We start from the raw sequence: 21,072 nt of genomic DNA on the forward strand, positions 1-21,072 counted from the left end.
GGTATTGTCTCATATGCCTTTGTAAGTTATTATATTCAATTTTCATCAAACTTGACGTATTATCCTTAACTTTTATCGAATTCAGTATTATCTTTGACTAAATTATTCATTTTAATTTATTTTATCTCATTGACTATCTTTATTGACGACAACTAATTATAATCTAACTCTAGACAATACTCGCATTAAGAACAGGAAAATCAATTCGAACTATGATTGAGATAATCAGCATATATCTGTAACGCTTATAAGAATATAATACGACGCAAACATCTGTAATAATCGCTGAAGAAGGACCCGTGAATTTCGAAACGTACGACATTTTTAAATAGTTTTTTATATATTGTAAATCTTCTAATTATGATTATTAAATTCATTTTGCTAGATTTAAACCGTTTATTTAATTTGCATTGCAAAAAACGAGCGAAATTTATTAATAAACATTTTCATATTACATCAATACAATATTTAGTATTACATTTCTATTTTAAACATTTAAGGGATTTCTTTGTCTACATATATGGCATGTAATTAATAAATTAATTGATAATAAACAATTATATAACTTATTCATGATGAGAAATGTAAATAAAATTACAGAATTTGTTATCAATGTGTATCTACTAAAAATGTTTGGAAAATAGATTTTACATACATACAGTAACAAATGGATTAAATTCGATTGTATCCCCTTCCCCTTAACAATATAAATTTAATGAATTAAAAAATGAATTTTTTAAGTGATTCTTAAGTAAAATATCGGTAAAAGTTTTATAATATACGTAAAAACTATTTCTTTCTCTCTCTATACGAGTTTTTCTTAAATATCTTTCGTACCCTATAAAATACAGCCTCGTTATACAGGGTGGGCCATTTTAATCCATCAAACATTATTCAGGTAGTCCGGGACTTGGTAAATATTAAGAAAAGTGGAGCCACCTCTGATGACCTTGACATATGTTGTATAAAAGTCGTGATTCTGAGTGACCTCCATTAGGTTTTAGGTGGCGGTCGCTGTCCGTTAAAAAGTTATGAACGAAAAGTTTGAAAAATTACATTTTATTTCTACTACAGGGTGCGTCAACCGGCTCACTAAGGGTCACGACTTTGACAACATATCGTCAAGATCGAGATCATCGGAGGTGGCTCCCCTTTTCTTAACATTTACCCGGGACTTTTGACGGACACTGTATATCCTTAAATATATATGATCTTATGCAAGGTCAAGGCACTTAAAACTCATTTGAATAACTTTTTTTTAAAATAAAAAACAGAAAAAATACTTTAAACAATATTTGTCGAGTTGAAGAGGGACATCCAAGAAAAACAAGGTTTATTTAAATTATTTCTTTCAAACTATTTTAAAAAATGTAAGTTTCATTTAGGCCTATTTTAAGTGCCTCATCCTGTATTATCCTACATATATTAAATCTTGAAATATACAACGCACAACTTGTCTACATGCACATAGATCTGTGATTATACAAATATTATTAATCTTAACACACAGTATTATTTTTACTTACATAGGAAATTAACAGAAAATATAAATACTATCTTCGTATACAGTGTGCGTATTTCTTTTTCAATTGATAATGTGGGGTTATAATACGATTTATAATCAAGATTTATATAGATCTACAGATAATACTATCTTATGAAATAATTCATATAAAATATTTATATAGAATTTTTTACTCCTCCTGGATTTTACTGTTATCACTTGATTGCGCAGCTATTTGTACGCTACTCATCTCGCTCTGACGTGTTGTTCCTGTATTACTTGTAGTAGGAATCTATAAATTTAAATAGCATAATTACATTTAGGAATCATCATATTCAAACAAAATAATTATGTAGTGTAAGTACTGTACCTCTACATCCTGGTCCGCGATTCCGCTTCTATTATTATTTGACGAGATACTCTGTTTTATAAATAAATTTGGAAGTACAACTCCCTTTTGTGCATCACTTAGTTGCGCAGGATGCTGCGAGTTCATATAATTCATCGATTGCCCCGAAAGCAATTGGTTCAACTGCGAGACTTGCTACAAGAAAATATAAAATATTACAAAAAAAATGTACGACTCAATATACATACATAAATAAACATTTACATTTATGTGAAGATTGCTCGTTGCCGGAATTTGTGGCCTTTGTTGAAAATTCGGGGCTTGTGGTCTTTGTTGAAAATTCTATAAAATATTGTGTTATAAAAACTATACGCATTACATTTTATTACAGTAAAATAAATTATTACCGGCAAAATTGGATTTTGTATTAATTGTACAGGTTGGTTATTGCCTAGCGTTGCTTGTTTCTCCCAATAATCGTACATCTCCGTAAAGGCTCGATTTGTTATCATTTTCTGTTGTTCCGGTGATGCATTCGGATACTGCAAATTAGTCAAAATTATAAATAATTTACTCACTTGAGTAAATTGACTTGAACACTTATAATAGTATTAAGGGCTTACATCTTTACGAATAAGTTGTTGGAGATTTTCATATTCATTCAACACATTTTGAGAAAGCATGTTAGACTGTATGGAATTTCTCATCATTATTAATTGCTGTAGAAACGCATTGTTTTGATTTACTATTATTGGATTCATCATCGGATGTATTACTGGTTTTCCTTTTTTTTCCTCTTCATATTCTAACCAAGCTTGTTTGCGTTCCTCTTCGTCTAATTCTTCTTCCGCCTGTTAAATTCGTCACATAAACATCCTTTCTATACAAAAGAAAAAAATATTTCTCACCTTGTTTTCCAATAGAGAGTCATGTTCGTGATAATTTTCTACAACATCCTTGAACTTTAAAAATATCTCCGCTAATAGTCTATCTTTAGGTAAATTTAATGTAGGTTTTTCTTTATCATATCCCTCAAACGTATACAACTCGTTTAAATTGTGATTGCTGTAATGTCGTTCGATTTGTTGTTCGTCAATTACACGGCATGAAAGCGACAGTTTCGTAACTTGACGATTGTAAATTTTTTCCTCCATGGTTCCCGCAGCGAGAAATCGATATACGTAACACGGCTTTTTTTGTCCAAATCTGTTGATCGTTGTATCGATAAATCAAAAACGATCGATTTGAAATATATAATTATAAGAAAAGGATTAGACAATGAAAAACGTCAACAGAAGTACCTGTATACCCGAAATATGCTTTGTACGTCGTGAGAGGGATTCCAACTGGCGTCAAATATAATCACTCTATTTGCTGCAGTTAAATTTATTCCTAATCCTCCAGCGCGTGTGGATATGAGGAATAATCTTGCTCTCATATTGGTGGGTCTATTAAATATCTTACACCACATATTTCGATTTTCAGGCGAAGTCTGACCGTCCAATCGAAAGTAATCGAGTCCTAAAGACCAACTTCCGGTATGATTATCAAGAGTGTCACAAGATGCACCATTCTGAGTCTGATCATCTATTTTTCTTAAAAATTCCTCGATTAATGTGAGAGAATATAGAGATTGAGAGAATACGAGCCTATAAAATAATCAGTAATACAATAATAAATAGCAATGTAAAAATTATTTACTAAAAAGTTAAATACAAAATATACATACACTTTATCACCGATTTGTTCACATTCCTTTAGAATTTCAAAGAGAAGTAATAGTTTAGCTGACGTTCTTACATCGTCAAAATGCTCAGGTTGTACAAACTGCAACCACCAGTCTGTAAGGGATTCTGTTTCTGGATTCTCTTTAATCTGTTCCGTTGATTCTTCTTCTAAAAAATTAATTTAGTATGTTTTTATTTACATTATTTTTGTGTTTGGTTTAAGCCGTTTAAGTATGAGTGTTTGATTGAGATGTATGTGTGACTGTCAAAGTGTTAATTCAATAAATGTATATCTGTTAGATTACAAGATAAAAAGTAGTAGCCAAGTGCATAAGTATGCAGAAACCCTATATGTATAGAATGTCCAGTAAAGAACGTAACAACATTTAAGAGTAGATTTCTAAAGGCAGATTTATGGTCGATTGTTCCATCTTTCGGTAAAGTTTACCTGTTAGGTAAATCTGACAATCCGCACACGTGATTAGGTAATCTTGCTACTTACCTAATAGATAAACTTTACCAAAAGATGGAACAATCGGCCATTAGAGGAATATATCAATAGCAACGAGCGCTCATTTAACTATTAAATTTGCTGACCGCAACTAATGGGCAAGTTTAAGACGATAAAATGATTGGCCATGCTTGCCGAGTATATGATTGGTTCCTGCCTGTGGATCCAACCAGTCATGTTTAATTACTCGACAAATAGACCTAGCCATTTTATCGACTTGAACTCACTCAATGACTAGCAAGTGTATATGTATTTACTAAATTTTACACTTTTACTATGCTATATACATACTATCATTTTGTATAAAAAAATCTATATGACTTTAATAAGTTTTAAATTATCTTTTTTTAATATTTTCAACAAGTTTTATTTTTTTAAATGCAATAATCAAGCGACGTGGTAGCGTCACAATGTAAAGTGCACAAAAATATAAAGCAGGCTGCATGAACGTTACTGCAGGGTGAGACATTTAAAACAAGTTACCTGTATAACTCGCTTGTTTTTAACAATAGAAGAAAAAGTATCAAACAAAAGTTGCTTGGTTTCAAGGGGCACATAATGTGATGTTAATAATTGTATTGTAGGTGGAGGCGTAAAGGATAGGCAAAGGTCAAACCTGTTTTTTTTAAATGGAATGTTTTTTATTTACATTTTGATAGAGCAATAATGGAAAATAATTGAATGGAAAATTAAAAAAACATCATTCCATTTAAAAAAATAGGTTTGACCTTTGCCTATTTTGTTTGATACTTTTCCTTCTATTGTTGTAAAACAAGTGAGTTATTTAGGTGATCTGTTTTAAATGCCTGACCCTGTATATTCCTGCCGTTGCTAAATTTGCGAGGGCTACCATAGGGTGAAGCTATCTTCACCCAGAGTTTTGACATCGACAAACTTAATTAAAATTACTCAGAAATTAAACAATTAAACAAAATTAAACAAAAAAAAAATGAAATTAAATGAAATTAAACAAAATTAAAACCACAATTGAAAATCTAACATGACTTTTATTACATAATAGCAGCGCAATTTTTCAGCGATTGCAACCAGTATGAATAAAGGACGTAAATCAACGTTCTTGTATTATGGAAACTTACCGATAGGATTATTTCTTGTTTTACGTTTAAAAACAGATGTTTGTTCTTTTTCGTCTTTTTTATCATCGATCGCCTGAACATCACTGTCATCACTCGAATCGTTGCTACTGGTACTCTCTTCATCGGTAGTACCATCAACAACGAAATCTTTTAACGAACCCGCTGAATCGCTAGAAAGTTCCTTTTTCTCATTTGCTTTTTCTATTTTCTCTGCATTTAGACGTAGAACTATGGGATGCGTCCAGATTCTTTGTAATGCTTGAAAATCAGCAAAAAGATGGCTTCTTCCTGAACCAAATTGACGTCTATAGGAGGAAAAATAATATTTTCAATCAAACAAAGTAATACAGTCAATTTAACTTGATAATTGCATTTTAAATCATTTTTATGTAATTTTTTAATATAAAAATGATAATTTATGCAAAATAATGTACTCAATCATATAAAGTAATACAATTAATTTAATAATTGTATTTTAAGTAATTTAAACAAGAAAGCATAACAAAGATATAAGATTTTTAAGAGACTCACTTGGCAAAATTTTCTAGGTAATATTGATACATTTTAATTTGAATATCTGTCAGTCTGACAAAAATAACATATTCCTGTTTGGGTGGCAGGAACGGCGTAAGCACGGAGTAATCGAATCTTTGCACGCTACCTTCTAACATTTTGTGCAACACGTGTGCGCGTTTCTTCATTAAATTAACGTCAAAAGCAGTAGAATCAACACACTGACCGTTTGTTATTGGATTTACAAATCTATTTGAAAATTCTTTCTTTGTACCCAACAAATTGGGTTTCACGAACTGTACCATACAATGATCTGCAAAATATATAATTAAAGAGATGTAAAATATTTAAAAAAAAAAAATAAACAATTACAAAAATAAGTTTTATAAGATATTTACATTCTATTAAATTGTTCTGTAAAGGTGTCCCAGTAAGTACTATACGTCTCATTGTCTTCACGCTTCTCATGCATTTACTTAATGCAGTATCTTCATTTTTTAATAAATGGCCTTCATCACAAACAATAAGATCAGCACCTGGATCAACTAGGCATTCCAACATAATTTCCTTCATACTTTTTCGAATATTTTTATTTGGACCCGTAAGATTACGGAACATTTCATAGCCAATGATCATCACACCACCGGTGTTTTGCCATCTCTGCAGTTGATATTTCCTCTCAAAATTCTTCTTAAATCTGGAAATATTTTTTTATTTAAACAATGAAGACTTTAATTGCAAAATTGTATTACATTCTTTAGATAACAGTTATAAATAATATAATAAAACAACTGGTAAATGTTGAGTATCAAATACCCACTTTGTCAGTTCGTACACTTCGATATCATCCAAATCCTTCAGCCATGTATTGTACTCATTTTTCCAATTAAGTACCGTGCTTAATGGGCAAACTACCAGTACCGTCTTAATCTTTGTCGCGTCGTGAGTGAGAAGTGTATGCGTCAGAGTAATCACCTGTAACGTTTTACCCAAACCCATACAATGCGCGATTATACATCCAGATCCGGATGTAGTGTCCACCCTTTCTAGAGACTCGAAACAAGCGTCCCACATAAATTTGATGCCTTGCGCTTGATGCGGCTTCAGATGTTTCACCAATTCCTTATGTACAGTAATGAGTTCCTGCTTCGTTTCTGTATCGAAGTCTAAAACTAATTTGTCTACTTTTTCTTCACCGGCAAGTCTCATCTCAAACATTTCATTGTACTATATAATAAAAAAATATCTACGTATAATATATATATATATATATATATAAACATGTTAGTGATAAATGGAAATTGTTAACATGATTGCGGGATATACCAGAGCTTGACGATCAGCGATACGTTTAAGTCTTTCCTCCTCTTCTTTAGCGGCTAGTTTTGTATCTTCCGCTACTTGCTTGTCCTTCAAAACTTTCCGTATATTTTTTCGACCACTTTGACCGGGTGTAGATCCTTGCGAGTTTATCACTTCTACGTCACTACTATCACTGTCAGATGCCATTTTTTTTATACGCTTTCGTTTTGGTTTTGGTCTATAAATTATATAAGCTAAAGCGTACAGAATAGACAGAAATAAAATAGATGAACATAATATATGTTAATTTACTTCTCTGCAAGTGAAGAATCCGTATCTGATGAATTACTGCGTTTACGTCTTTTAATCCATTTCAATTTCTTTTTTTCTTTTTTCGTGTTATCTGACTCGCTTGAATTTTGTACACTTGAAATTTCAGAAGAACTATCAGAATCTACATCCATTATTTTAACATCTGAATCCGAATCAATGATTCTTCGTCCGGACATCCTCTTCTTCTTTTTAGATTTAACCAATTTTGCTTTGTCGTCAGAATCACTGCTGCAAAGAAAAATAAGATCGTACGTAGTTTCTAAAATAAGATAAAATAAATAACTTACTTATTCCCTTTAGATTTATTTTCAATTTTTTCTTGTTTTTTCTCCCATTTTTCTCTTTCAGCATCGGAATCAGAGTCAGAAAATACCGTTCTCAATATCGTGTCTCTCCTCCAATCGCTTTTATCTTTTTTCTAAAAGATTTTGACAGAAGAATTACATTTTTTGCTTATTTTGTGTAATAAGATATAAATAAAATTAAAATTGAAGGACTCTTTATATGAAAATAATAATTAAAACGAGGTGAAGGACACAATAAGAGTCAATTCGTAAGTAAATGTTTTGTGTTATTACTTTTATGTTCATTTTACTCTATGACTTCTTTTATTTTATTTAACTTTCGTATTGTAAACTGACAAATCGTTTTCGTTGGTGAGTTAGACATTTCTTTTTGAATTTCATTATTTTCACATTTTTTGATTTTGTTCTCATGCCAAGTTACAGATACATTGTTTCAATATACGACTTTGCCATCTTGTATTGCCAATGTTGTGTAACGAAGGGAGAAATCGAGGAGTCAGTGAGAAATGTTTTGTCTCAATTATGTGGAAATAAGGAATTTTTGTTGAACGTCTAAAGAGAACTCAAACCAAGAGTCGAAACTTGTTACGGCACGAACGGCACGACATATTACATCGAACGATTTTTTTATATTATTATATATTGACTGATATTCTAATTTTTAATATTGTCAAAAGCGGCTAAGTATTTTATTGTATTTTTTTTTTTTTTAAATTCATATTATATTTTTAATGTTATAATCGCTTTCTTGTTTACTTACGAATTGACTCTTATTGTCCTTCACCTCGTTTTAATTAATAAGATATAATAATTAATAATTGCGATATAATAATCAATAATTCAGAAGCATTTTTGGTAATTATGTACTTTAGGGGACCTAGCTCCGATGACCTTGATCTTGACATATGTTGTCAAGGTCCTGATTCTGAGCAACTTTGCCTTAACAACTAAGTGGCGATCTGTTATAGTTTTTCAGATATTAAGCGTTGAAGTAATTTTCTAACAATAGTGAAACCTACTGTATTCATGCGAAACAACTCTTACTCCACCTCTTTTTCTGCGAATGAGCTCGCAACTTCCATGTCGCTTTATGTTGTACGAGTGAATACAGTAGGTTCCGGCCCCCCTGCGGGGGGTCTCCACTACTGTTAAAAAGAATAGTCTGGACTATTGAATACTGATTGAATACGCATATAGTATTAACTATCTATTGATAGTATACAATAGTCCAGACTATTGAGTCTGAATATCTCAATCATTTTAAACGGTATTTACCAAATACCCTATTTATGTATTCTCTCTATTGATTTTTTTATTAAATAATAAAATGTCTTACATCATTTTTCGAAGTTTTGTCTTCAGATTTCTCCCGATATTTCTTTTTCTTGTTCTCTTCTTTTTCTCTTATATCATCATTCTTTATGCTACAATCACTGTCCACTTCTTTGTCTAAGTTTAAATAACATATAATATAATATTCATGATAAAAATATTATATACGTGATTGTAAATAATGTATAATTACTTTTAACATTGAAAGATTCAAACATAAAAATTAAAAAAAAATATTACTCGTTATTTTCAACAAGATTAGATTTATATGAGAAATTCAAGTCAAATGAACAATAAAAAAATAAAAACTAAACAAAAGCAATCTTGATTATTATATAGAAGATATTATAGAGTAAATCCAATTATTAAAAAATGTTGTTTGTATAATATTTCTTACTTAATTAATACCAAATTGCTTACCGACTGAATCAGAGGAATTTAACAGATTTTCTTTTGCTATTCTATCTGCCTCTGATATAAGAGCTTCATTAGAGATAGTTACATCGTCTACATTCATTTGATGAACTAATTCTTCAGTATCAAAATTCATATCTACACTTGCCGTTTCAATTGCATCCTCGTTTTCTATTTTATCCAAATAATCCATCAAAGATTTTTCTTTAGTCTTTTTCTTTTTGTTTGAGTTTTTTAAAACCTTCGAGGACGAATCGTTGTCTGTCAACGAATCAGAATCTTTCTTTGTATTTTTTTTGGAACTCTTTTCAAGTTTATCCAGATTAAGAAGACTGTAAAGGATAATGGAAATACGGTACTTTGGATAATAACCAATTAATAATAAATTAAAGGACCCCGCGCCAATCTTATGAGAAAATGTTTTTTTACAGATTTGGCTAATTTTTGGCAGATATGTTGTAGTTGTCTTCATTTTGAATAAATGTTTCAATGAACACAACTTGATCCTATGAGCCGTTTCCTCACTACAAGCCTTGAAAGGTCCAGTTCGGTCGAATGTGCATGTGAGCGTGTTAGTAGAAATAAGGACTATTCTTTACTCCCGTAGCATTTAATGACTCCAAACACTCTCTGATAATTATGTGTTGATGATGACTATATACTTGAATACTACTGCACTTGAACATTAAATCGAAATCTTTCAAGGTTTGTAGTGCGGAAACGGCTCATAGGATCAAGTTGTGCTCATGAAACATTTGTTCAGAATGAAGAGAACTACACATATCCAAAAATTAGCCAAAACCGCAGACATTTTTCTCGTAAGACTGATGAAAGGTCCTTTGTTACATGAAAAATTTATTATATAATGTGTAAATTTTTTTCAGGCACTATAAAAGCAAAAATTATAAATAATATTAAGTTCATAATATACAAAATCTTTAAGATCACAGAAAAATTATAGATACCATTTTTTGAAATACTACACACACTTATTTACTCACTCCCCCCCCCCCCCTTTTCCCCCCATTTCTTTAATTCCAAATAATTGTCGATTTATGGAAGTGTGTATTAAACCCAGGGACTCGGACCGAAATATTGTGCAGGCTAATGGACCGAAACGGTAACCAGATCGAAGATGTTTTTCGGTTCGATTTTAATCCTGTTTTCGGTTCAAAATTCAACTTCTCAGTATGTACGGTCGTGAACACGAGAACAATACGTTATGCATGCATAGTCTATAATCAGAGAATCGTCAACTCACCACGAATTGCGCTGATTGACTTGGGGTGCATGGAGCTCAGAAAAGATTAAGCTGACATCCTATGGAAATGTACAGCGGGACGGAACAACGAGACAAATCACAGCTCTACAATTATTACTGGTTGAAACTTGTCATGTTGCGAGGTTATAGATAAGTTCACTGTTATTTCCATTTCCGTTAGATTACGTAACCTAAAACAATATCCTGATTGGCTCATCGGCTTAAGTTTACGTCTTACAGTCACGGAATTTTGTGTGCGGCAGCCCTTAGTCTCGCTATTCCGTTTCGCTATAGATTAACGCGCTCCATGGGACGGTCAGCCTCAGAATTGGTTTATAATAAGCCGTATTCTATTAACTTTTTCTGTAATCTGTAAGAATTGACCAATCATAGTCGATTATTCTCCTCTCATTTGACTGTAATTAGTCAATTCTTACGGAAAAAATTAACAGATTACGACCTGTTAAAAGCCAACCCTTAGAAAGTGAAAAAGATCAGAAAAAACCGAAAAAGACCGAAACCGTTATCAGTAGAATTGAAACCGGAACCGAAAATTGGGTACAGCCTGTTACCGTGATCGTAACCAGACTGAAATTTCATTTCGGTCCAAATTAAATGAATAAATTTGTATTCATTATACATATTTTACAATTAAATATACAATATGTAACAAAAGTAAGTAAACAGTTCGGGTTGTAACATAGAAGTATTTAAGTAAAGTTAAATGTCTAACTTTATACAATAAATTTAATAGTACATTGTGTAACAGTGGGGGGAATGTTGTTTATTGTGGGGACGGGCGCGAGCGAAGCGAGTGCGTAAGCGCATTCGTGTCGATCTATAAACAAATATGCCCCCACTCGCTATATACACATAGAATTTTTCTTTACAAGTGCTCGTCGTAATGTGACCTATACATCAACGTTTTTGCGCAGAAGAGTGGAATTAGAGAAATAACTTAACGGCTTCAGGTATTGGCTATTTACTGCACGCAAAAGCGTTAAGGTGTAGGGCAATTTACGTGCACGGGTGAAGAAATATTTATTGATATTACATAAAGCTATTTACGTAATTACAAGTACATTATAACAATTTTATTAAGTCGCGGAATTACAGATGTTAATAGAAAAAATGACAACTATTCATCACTGTCGAAGAATGTAGAAAATATACGCTTTCCTTACTAGATCAATTGGCAAAAATGTCATTGCAAAATGGCAATCGTTGTGAATATTAATTTGTTTATGTTTTTGTTCTTTTACTTTTGTAATATGCGTTTATAACATGTTCTGCCCTTTTATTTATTTTTTTTAAAGTAAATTATAAAGTAATAAAAATTTTGTTAATGTTATTACTTAAGTATCTTCATGTAATATCAATAAATATTACTTAAATGCTTTTTTGTTACATAGCAAACTATTTATTTACTTTTCTTACATACTGTATGCCTTGATAACTGAATATTTTGAGAATTATGCGGCCAATTTTAATCACATCGGTCTCAAATTTTTCAGATTCTGTAGGTTTTTTTTTTTTAATATATTAAGTAACACCGTGAGTGAGGGAATGAGTAAGTAAACAAGTGATCGAACGATTGAGCGAGCAGGTGAATAAGTGAGTAGGTTGCAAATGTATCAATTGTCGATCGCTTGTATTTCCAGAATGGCTTAACAGATTTAAAACTTTTTTGGCTTAAATTACTCATGGCGATACCACCTTTCAGGACATAACGTTCGATTCAAAATTTTTTTTATTTTATTGTAGTTATGCACCCCCGAAAAATTGACTTTGGTGGCTCGGAATAAGAGACTTATAGTGTCTATTATTAATCTTTTAAACTAACTTTTAAATTAATTAATAGTTTTTTTAACATGGCCGGAGACACTACCGCGTCTCCTGATACCGATGAATGTGCGATGAGCTTGTTCACTCCTATTTAATTTATATATATTTACGGATTTAGATTTTGAATTAAGGACGAGGAATATATGGGTAGGGTGAAATTAGGAGGAGATAGAATATAGGATTTAGCATATGCGGACGACGTAATATTAGTGGCGAAAAATAGGATAGCTTTACAGGATGATGGACACTCTTAAAAAGTTTTTAGCAGAGAAGCGTTTAGAGAGAATTATGCATGGAAAAACAAAAGTGCTGGTATGTAATCGAAAAGTTAGAAAGGACAGAAATATGGAAATGAAATAGAGGTGCAAGAATTTAAATATTTAGGTTTTATTATTAATAGGGGGATGGGAGGATTACGAGATTAAGGAGTTATGTAGAATGTGGGGGTTAGGAGAGAGGATATACCGAAATGACTTTAAGAGATGGATACTATTTAGATACTTGGTACAGAATGTAATGGCTTACGGGGTTGAGATATGGGACTGGGGAGAAGGATGAACTAGAAAAAATAATGATAGATTATGGGCCGATTGTTCCATTTTTCGGTAAAATTTACCCGTTAAGTAAATCTGACAATCCGCGCACGTGATTGAGTAATCTTGCTACTTACCTAACAGATAAACTTTATCAAAAACTAGAACAATCGGTCCTATATCAGATGGATTTTTAACCTAGACTTTAGTACCTCAAAATATACAATAATGAGGAAACTGGCTATGGATAAGTTAAGAGTAGAATGGGGTATTAGGGCAAGAAGGTACGAAAAAAGATTAAAACAGAGCGGCTGATGATGACTAAGTCAAAACGTTCTGCGTAAAATTATACTTGTAAAGATTATTTAAAATTAATTTTAGTATCTATTATTAGCTCATTCAAATAAATAATTTGACCTGGTATGCTATTTAAGAATTTGTTTTATTATCATACGAGCGGAAATTAATTTATGAATAATCTAGAATTGTTCATTTTATTTATTAAAACAGAGAGTAGGGAATTTAGTGAAGGTATGCTGGAAAAAAAAGTGCTATGATTGGGACGATACATACAGAAGGGAAAGGTACTAAAATAGAAATGATTGAGAGTAGAGGCGAGGAAAGTGAAAGTGGGAGAGAAAGGTTTTGAAGAAGAATTTTAAGAGAAAGAGGGAGATACAGATAGTAGGGAGAAAGTAAAATTATAAAAGCTAAGTATAATAAGAAAATGGAAATAAGTTTAGATTGCGGGATCCCAGCATATCTTAAACAGAAACATCTGAAAGAATCGAGACGATGGGATGAAGTGAGAGCTTTAATAAATTTAAGGTACGAAAATTTAGAAGAGGACAACAAGTTTTGGCTAGAAGAAAGTAGTTGTGGAAGAGGGAGGGACAATCTGGAGCATCATATGAGAGAATGTGAGAAATTAAAGGAAATAAAGTACTAACGAGGACAAGTCAATAAGTTCTTAGAAAATCTGTCAGAGGGCACTCGCAGTGTCATGTCATATTACTTTTTGACAAGTAGCATCTTTCAGCCGATTACTGTCAAATTTTGAGCGGAATTCATCGAGAAGTTTCATTTCTGTAGATGATTAGAGCGAACAACCTTTGTATTTTTTGCAAAATGGAAAAAAACGAGTTTCGTGCAGTAATCAAACATTTACATATAAAAGGTTTAACGACGAAAAAAATTAAAGCCGAGCCTGATAATGTTCATAGCATATCTGCACCAGCGTTTGCGACTGTATACAATTGGGTGAATGAATTTAAATGTGTACGTACATCCACACGTGATGCACCTCGTTTGGGACGTCTAATTGATTCTGCTACGCCAGAAATCATTGATAAAGTCCACGATATTGTTCTGACTGATCGACGAGTGAAAGTGCGCGAGCTTATTGAGACCACAGGTACATCACGTGGTATAGTAATTTTAATTTTGCACGAACAATTGGGCATGAAAAAGCTATCGGCAAGATCGCGTTTGCTCACTATGGACCATAAGTGCGACCGTGTGACGATTTCGAAACAACGTTTGGAGACGTTTCAACGTAATCTAAATGAATTTCTGCGTCGATTCATTATTGTGGACGAAACATGGATCCATTACTTCACACCCGAGACGAAGGAACAGTCAAAACAATGGACTTGACCGGGTGAACCAGCTCTGAAGAAAGCGAAGACCGTGAAGTCGACCGGAAAGGTGATGGCTACAGTTTTTTAAGATGCACGCGGTATAATTCACATCGATTACTTTCCATCGAAGCAAACGATCAATGGCGATTACTACGCAGTCTTATTGGTTTCAACAACATTTTAAAGAAAAAACGTCTCCATTTGGCGAAGAAGAAAGTACTCTTCCATCAAGACAATGCACGGGTTCAAACGTGCCCGGCACCGATGACCAAATTCAACGAATTCCGCTACGAACTGCTTCCCCATCCAGCATATTCGCCAGATTTGGTCCCCTGCGACTATTTCCTGTTTCCAAACCTGAAGAAATGGTTCGGAGGAAAGAGATTCACCACCAAAGAGCAGCTCATCGCCGAAACAGCTAGCTTATTTTGAAGGGTTGGACAAATCATATTATTCGGACGGCTTGAAAAAATTGGAGAATCGTTGGATCAAGTGCATCGAGCTGAAAGGAGACTATGTTGAAAAATAAAAATGAATCGATTAAAAAAAATGTGTTTTACTATGTTTTTCTAAAAACTTATTGACTTGCCCTCGTAACAAGTAAATCTACCCAAGTGTTATACTCTGATTTTGATGAGTTTTTAGTATGTTCGCTGAGTTTTTTTAGTATGTTGTTCTCCAGATAAAAATATGCGAAACGTATTTTTTTATATGGGCCGATACGCACTTTTAAGAGGTGAAATGCTCGTTTGAAAAAAATCAGTTTTTCTCTTTCGAAGCGAATATCTTGAAGATAGAAACTATAAGAGATAGAAAAAAATTTCTACAATAAAAATTGAATGATTTCAAGAGTAGTACTTTATAACAAATTTTTTAAATTATTTATTTATTGTATACCTCCATCTTCACCTCTATTTAAAAAAATTTTTATACTTTTGTATGATGAAAATTAAAGTATTCGTACACGCGCGCACGTACAAAGCGCTTACATAGAGACGTTTTCGTTCATATTTGAAAAATGATTTTTCGGAAAGTGATTTATATACACCGTTGTTTTCAAAATTAAAGAGCAAAAAATGCTCTTTAATTTTCGTCATAGAAAAGTTTAAAAATTTTTGAAAATAGGGATGGAGATGGAAGTATACAAAAATTATAATTATAAAGTACTCTTGAAATTATTCAATTTTTATTCTAGAAATTTTTTATAGTTTTGAAAGTTATTCGCTTTGAAAGAGAAAAACCGATTTTTTTCAAAGAGGTGTTTCATCCCTTAAAAATGTGTACAAGCCCGGATAAAAAAATATGTGTCGTTTATTTTTATCTAAAGAATAACATACTAAAAAGTTTTTAATATATTGTTCTTCAGATAAAACTCATCAAAATCAGAGTGTAAGTTGGGTAGGGGTAGGGGGGTAGATTTACTTGTAAGTAAATTGTGGGAGGAAAATTTGAACAAGACCAAAGGAGAAGTAATTAAGGAGATTGTGGAAAAATAGAGATAATTGTGCGGAGAGAAGAGAGGAAGGAAGAAGCTATAGGAACAGAAAAGATTGGAATGATTTGAGAGCAAAGAATAGAGGATAGGATATATTGATAACAGGTGAAAAAATTAAGAATTATGAATATAGATAGGAATAGTAAAGATAAAAAGATAGAAATACAAAAATTGTGAATAGGGCTGTGAAATGAGCTGTGATTTAGGTTAAATAGAGAAATAATACAGTAATAAGATAGTATAGGGTAAGAGATGTACAATAGGCAGATTAATAAAGAGGAGGTAGGAGTAGTAAGAGTAGAAAGGATATAAGTACCGATATAAACAAATTTAATAGAGTGTATGGATGGATAAATGAGTTAAGGATTGTAAACCAAGCTATATGTATGCTGAAATAAAATAAATTCTATTCATTAATGTTTGGCTCTTATTGCTATTATTTATTACTGATTAATTCTGTAGAGCTTTTATTTTTGTTTAATTTGGTAAGTTATATATATTTTAATTTAAATAATACAAATAATTATCAGAAAATAATATTCCATGTGAATTTATATATCACAATTCAAATATTGTAAACTGCGCACCGGAAGTATTTTTAGTTTTGAAATGCAATCAGAACTAGAGTAGTAATATTATGAATTAAATTGAGCAATATAATAATATTGATGCTCATAGGTAATTCTGGGAACTTTTTGTAATTAAATAATTAAATAAATGGAATATTCCGATTTTTTTAAAGTCTTTAATGTATCATACATATCTCAAAGTAAGCTTAAGATATGTACATTAAAGACTTTAAAAAAAATCGGAATATTCCATTTATTTAATTATTTAATTACAAAAAGTTCCCAGAATTACCCATGTTTTCAGATAATCACTCAGATATAACAGCTTAAAAAAAAAAACTGGATAAGAAAATGAATTTTATACTTCTGTACGTATCTATTTGCAGATTTTATGAAAGAAAAATTTTTCAGTCGAAGTATGAATTACAAATGTTCGTTTTGACTGCATCTTTGACAGTATATAATAAAAATATTTTGAAATATTTTATAAATTATGCCTCAGTCGTAAACAAAAATAATGCTAATATAATGTAGTACATTTATTTTGATTAATTTCCATTGTTATATAATAAACTTAACGAGATATCTTTTATGCAAAATTTAATTTTGCTAGTGTATGTATAATCATACTATAAATCCTAACTACTCTATATCATGATATACTTAAAATCTATAATAAGCCATTCGAATATGTCAAACGATGCAAAACAATAGATGCAGATTTTACAGAAGATATTGGATACCTTTCAAGTTCCTTACGTTCCAGACGTTCTCTTGACTTTTTTAACGTATCTGAGTGGCGTTTAAGAATTTCCGTGCTCAATCGCACTAAATAAACTTTGCAGGACATTCTCAATTTCTTATTATTTTTGTAATGATGATTTTCATCGAGTTTGAATCTTTTCTTCTTGGATCTAGTAACAAAATGTTCTTCATCACTCTCAAGCTCACGATTACGTTTAATATTTTTCGAAACATTTGTCATTTCAGACGAAGTTGGTTCAGAATTGGAGTTTTCACTGGAAGATGCTAGAAGTGACAGCTTCGCTTCGGCATTTTTCTTGGAAGAATCCGACTCAGACTTTTTATTGGTGAATTTTTCCGATTCCAATGACAAAAGTGTAGAATCGTCCGAATTTGATTCTAAAAGAGATATTTTGGCAGCTTTATTAGCTCTATCATTTTCATCTTTTGAAGAGCTAATTTCTTTATGAGATTTTCTATCTGGTTGATCATCGCTTTTCCCGTTAGCTTCAATTTCCGTTTCAGTGTCAACAGTTTTTTCAGAGTTGATATTCGCATCTTTTGTATAGGTTGGAAGCACTATTGTACTAACGCTATTGACATCAGAATCATTATCTTCTAATTCATGTTTTCTTTCGATCTGATTAGTATCATCTGTGAATAAAACTTTAGTTGACTTAGCTGTGTTAGTTATGTAATTTTCATTGTCTAATGTGTCAGAGTCAGTTGCTAACAAAGCTTTCTTTGCCAGTGTTTCAGCGTCATCGACAGAGTCGTTGTCATCTGTATTCGTTTTTCTGGATGGTGTTGAGTCGTTGTCATCTGTATTCGTTTTTCTGGATGGTGTTAAGTCGTTATTAACTTCCTTGATTACAGATATAGCGTTTTCCTGATTATCTTGATTTGATAAATCTTTTTTTTTAAGAAATATCCTCTCTTTTTCGTTTGAAACTTCACTTTGTAAGGAATTTTTATGATGATTTAAAATGTTATCTTTAAACGTTTGTAAAAGCTCTTCTTTACTACAATTTGTTTCGATCTCCGCTGTGCTCTTTTCTGCATCTTCGAGAGATGTGTCGAACATATCCGATGACTCGTTGATTATATTCTTTATTGACTGATTTATTCGATCATTTTCTAATGCCATATTCGAGCCGCTATTTCTCGAAGGAGAATCTTCAATCTCACTTTCATTTTTATTCAACGGTTTTGTCTTATCGTTGCTCTTATTGCATTCTGAAAAGAGTTGCTTTTTACTTGATCGTTCCATGCTAATCTTCTTTTTTAAATTTAATTCAGGAGAATCATCTTGCACTTCTACATTATGTTTATCATTATTCTTTGATTTGTCAATTGACATTCCATCTTCATCATTAATGTTAGTTTCATTGTTATTTATACCTTTTTCCGTTTTTGCTGAACTCACTATTTTCTCTGGTGATCTTGTTTCATCTGTTGAAAATATTTCTTCGCTATCACATTCAGACACAGCCTTATTTCCACTCTGTTTATTATCAAAGACGTGTTTATCCTCATCTTCTATACGTTTTTCATGTTCTTCTGAAGACGATTCTTCAGAAGAGTTAGCGATTTTGTTATCGCTAACTTTATTTAATCGCTTTGCAGTAGATTTTTTCCTATTCCTAGACCACGACTGATAAGAAGTTGTTAAACTCTTACTCTTTTCTTTCAATGTCATCCTTAACTTATCAATTTTTTCTATAGATCTCAATATAAGTTTTTCTTCATCTCCTTTGCCATGTAATCGTTCTATACTTTCAATATACATCTGAAAATTTGAACACATTTCTTTACAGTCCGTTACAATTTTTTCCATATCATTAAAATTTTGTTTTGATTGTTCATTGATTTTATCACTCTTATCATTTGCAAAATTTTTAGGTGTCCTAGTATAATCTACATCCAAGTCTGCCAATTGCCTCATAGAGTACTTGTGTTTCACTTTATGAAGTTTTATTGTTTTAAATTCTTTACTAGAACTGTTATCTGAATCATCTTCCTGAATATTAAAAAGTTGCTGCTTCGATGACTTGTCACGTTTTCGTTCTTCATTAATGTGCGATATTGACTGACTCGTTTCTGAGCGTTTTCTCCTATATTGTTTTATATGTTTTTCATCTTCAGATTCACTAGTCGAATCATATTTTTTTGCCTTGTCCCTCGATCTTGCATTATAAGAATTATTCATTTTTTTATTCTGTTGTCTAGTATCTTTTGAAGTCCTCTTGGATACACTTAATGTTATATTTGTATCATTCTCATCATTTTCACTGTCAGAAGAACAATTATTTGTTTTAGGTTTCAATATTTTTTCAGACCTATTATGTTTAATTGTATGTTTTTTTGTTTTATTCGATGACGTATCGCTAGAATCATTATTTGAATCACTAAATATTTTATTATTCTTCAATATATTTTCTCCTTTTACAACTGATCTTGAAACTTTCCGCAAAGAATAAACATTCCGTACAGATTTCACTTTTCGATCACTCTCGTTCTTATTTTGTTTATTTCTTTTAGATGAGCTAGACAAATTTTCGTTTGTGTAAAACGAATCTTCGCTGGATGAATCTGTTGGATCTACTATTCTTCTCTTCTGAAGCGAGACATTATTTGTACGATGATGTTTTTGCGTGAATCTTGCAGAAACAAATAACTTTTCGGAAGACTCGTCATCCTCTTTGTCACAAAAAGTTTTCAAGTTTTTTTGTATGTTTCTCGTTTTGTCTATTCGTTGCATTTCATATGGTAAAATTCGTTTTTCAATCTTGTTGCTTCTTTTCTTGTTACCCTTTCTGAAACAGAAGATCCATTCCATGTATATATCCTCTCTTTTTCCAGTCATATTCGAAGTATGTATACATGCATATTCTCCATTTTTGTTTAATTCGTTTATTCTCAAACTTTTAGTATCTGTCAGCCAGTCCTGTAGCCAAGAACACGATAAATTCTATTTTGCTCTTCACTTTCGCTCATCTTGCTTAGATAGAATTTTCTTCTTCTAATATCTTATGATATAACAGAACGGACTAACAGTATGAATAAAACGTTAAATTATACATTAAATTATATAGAGTAATGCATGATATACTTATCACCATTGAAACATGCAAACTTAATTTCTAAGAAAATTATCAAGTCATTATTATTTGCAAAGGTTTCAATGTGTAGTTTCATAAAAAAAATCGTAAAATAATTAGCTAGTAATATCTACATTCTGTGCATATACATACATCACAAAAGTGTAATAAAGAAATGCATAGCAAACATTTAAATATTTAAGAAATGTATAGAAATAAAAGTGTCATTAAAAATTAGAAAGTTTTATATGCTTAATTATACTTACTTAGGGACAGAATCCATTACAGCAGCACATATGGCTCTCAGGTTCCAAATTGGTTTAGGATCACATGTAAAACATTCCCAATCATCCTTTGCTGCATCCAATAGCGATAGATTCACATTTCTCTTTATACATCCCTAAGTGATTAATTAAGAAAATAGTAAAATAATCACAATACTATAATATATTAAGTTGGTGCAAATGAAATGGTCGTTTTTTAATTTAAACTTTAGA

At 31.6% G+C, this 21,072-nt stretch overlaps 1 protein-coding gene across 1 annotated transcript; it reads right to left on the reverse strand.

Moving 5' to 3' along the window:
* Window positions 1–1,574: 1,574 nt before the first annotated feature.
* Window positions 1,575–20,929, reverse strand: LOC108782366 (transcriptional regulator ATRX homolog). Its single transcript, XM_018550639.1, has 19 exons — window positions 20,842–20,929; window positions 17,474–20,290; window positions 9,394–9,719; window positions 8,978–9,090; window positions 7,624–7,754; window positions 7,316–7,561; window positions 7,028–7,241; window positions 6,522–6,928; window positions 6,100–6,398; window positions 5,720–6,014; window positions 5,189–5,493; window positions 3,583–3,748; window positions 3,155–3,502; window positions 2,762–3,059; window positions 2,477–2,704; window positions 2,261–2,395; window positions 2,118–2,195; window positions 1,875–2,048; window positions 1,575–1,796 (listed from the first exon to the last, which is right to left on the reverse strand). The coding sequence occupies exons 1-19, from the start codon at window positions 20,856–20,858 to the stop codon at window positions 1,695–1,697; spliced, it is 6,699 nt and encodes a 2,232-aa protein (XP_018406141.1). The 5' UTR covers window positions 20,859–20,929; the 3' UTR covers window positions 1,575–1,694.
* Window positions 20,930–21,072: the final 143 nt, after the last annotated feature.

The sequence above is a fragment of the Cyphomyrmex costatus genome, unplaced genomic scaffold (assembly GCF_001594065.2).
Source record: "Cyphomyrmex costatus isolate MS0001 unplaced genomic scaffold, Ccosl1.0 scaffold124, whole genome shotgun sequence".
NCBI classification, from domain to species: Eukaryota; Metazoa; Arthropoda; class Insecta; order Hymenoptera; family Formicidae; genus Cyphomyrmex; species Cyphomyrmex costatus.

What these genes read in the sequence shown, in the direction of transcription:
- LOC108782366 (XM_018550639.1), bottom strand. An exon ending in ACTCTCTATTGGAAAACAAG is followed by an intron (nt 2,705 to 2,761) that starts GTGAGAAATATT and finishes CGAATTTAACAG; the next exon opens with GCGGAAGAAGAATTAGACGA. An exon ending in AACAACTTATTCGTAAAGAT is followed by an intron (nt 2,396 to 2,476) that starts GTAAGCCCTTAA and finishes ACTAATTTGCAG; the next exon opens with TATCCGAATGCATCACCGGA.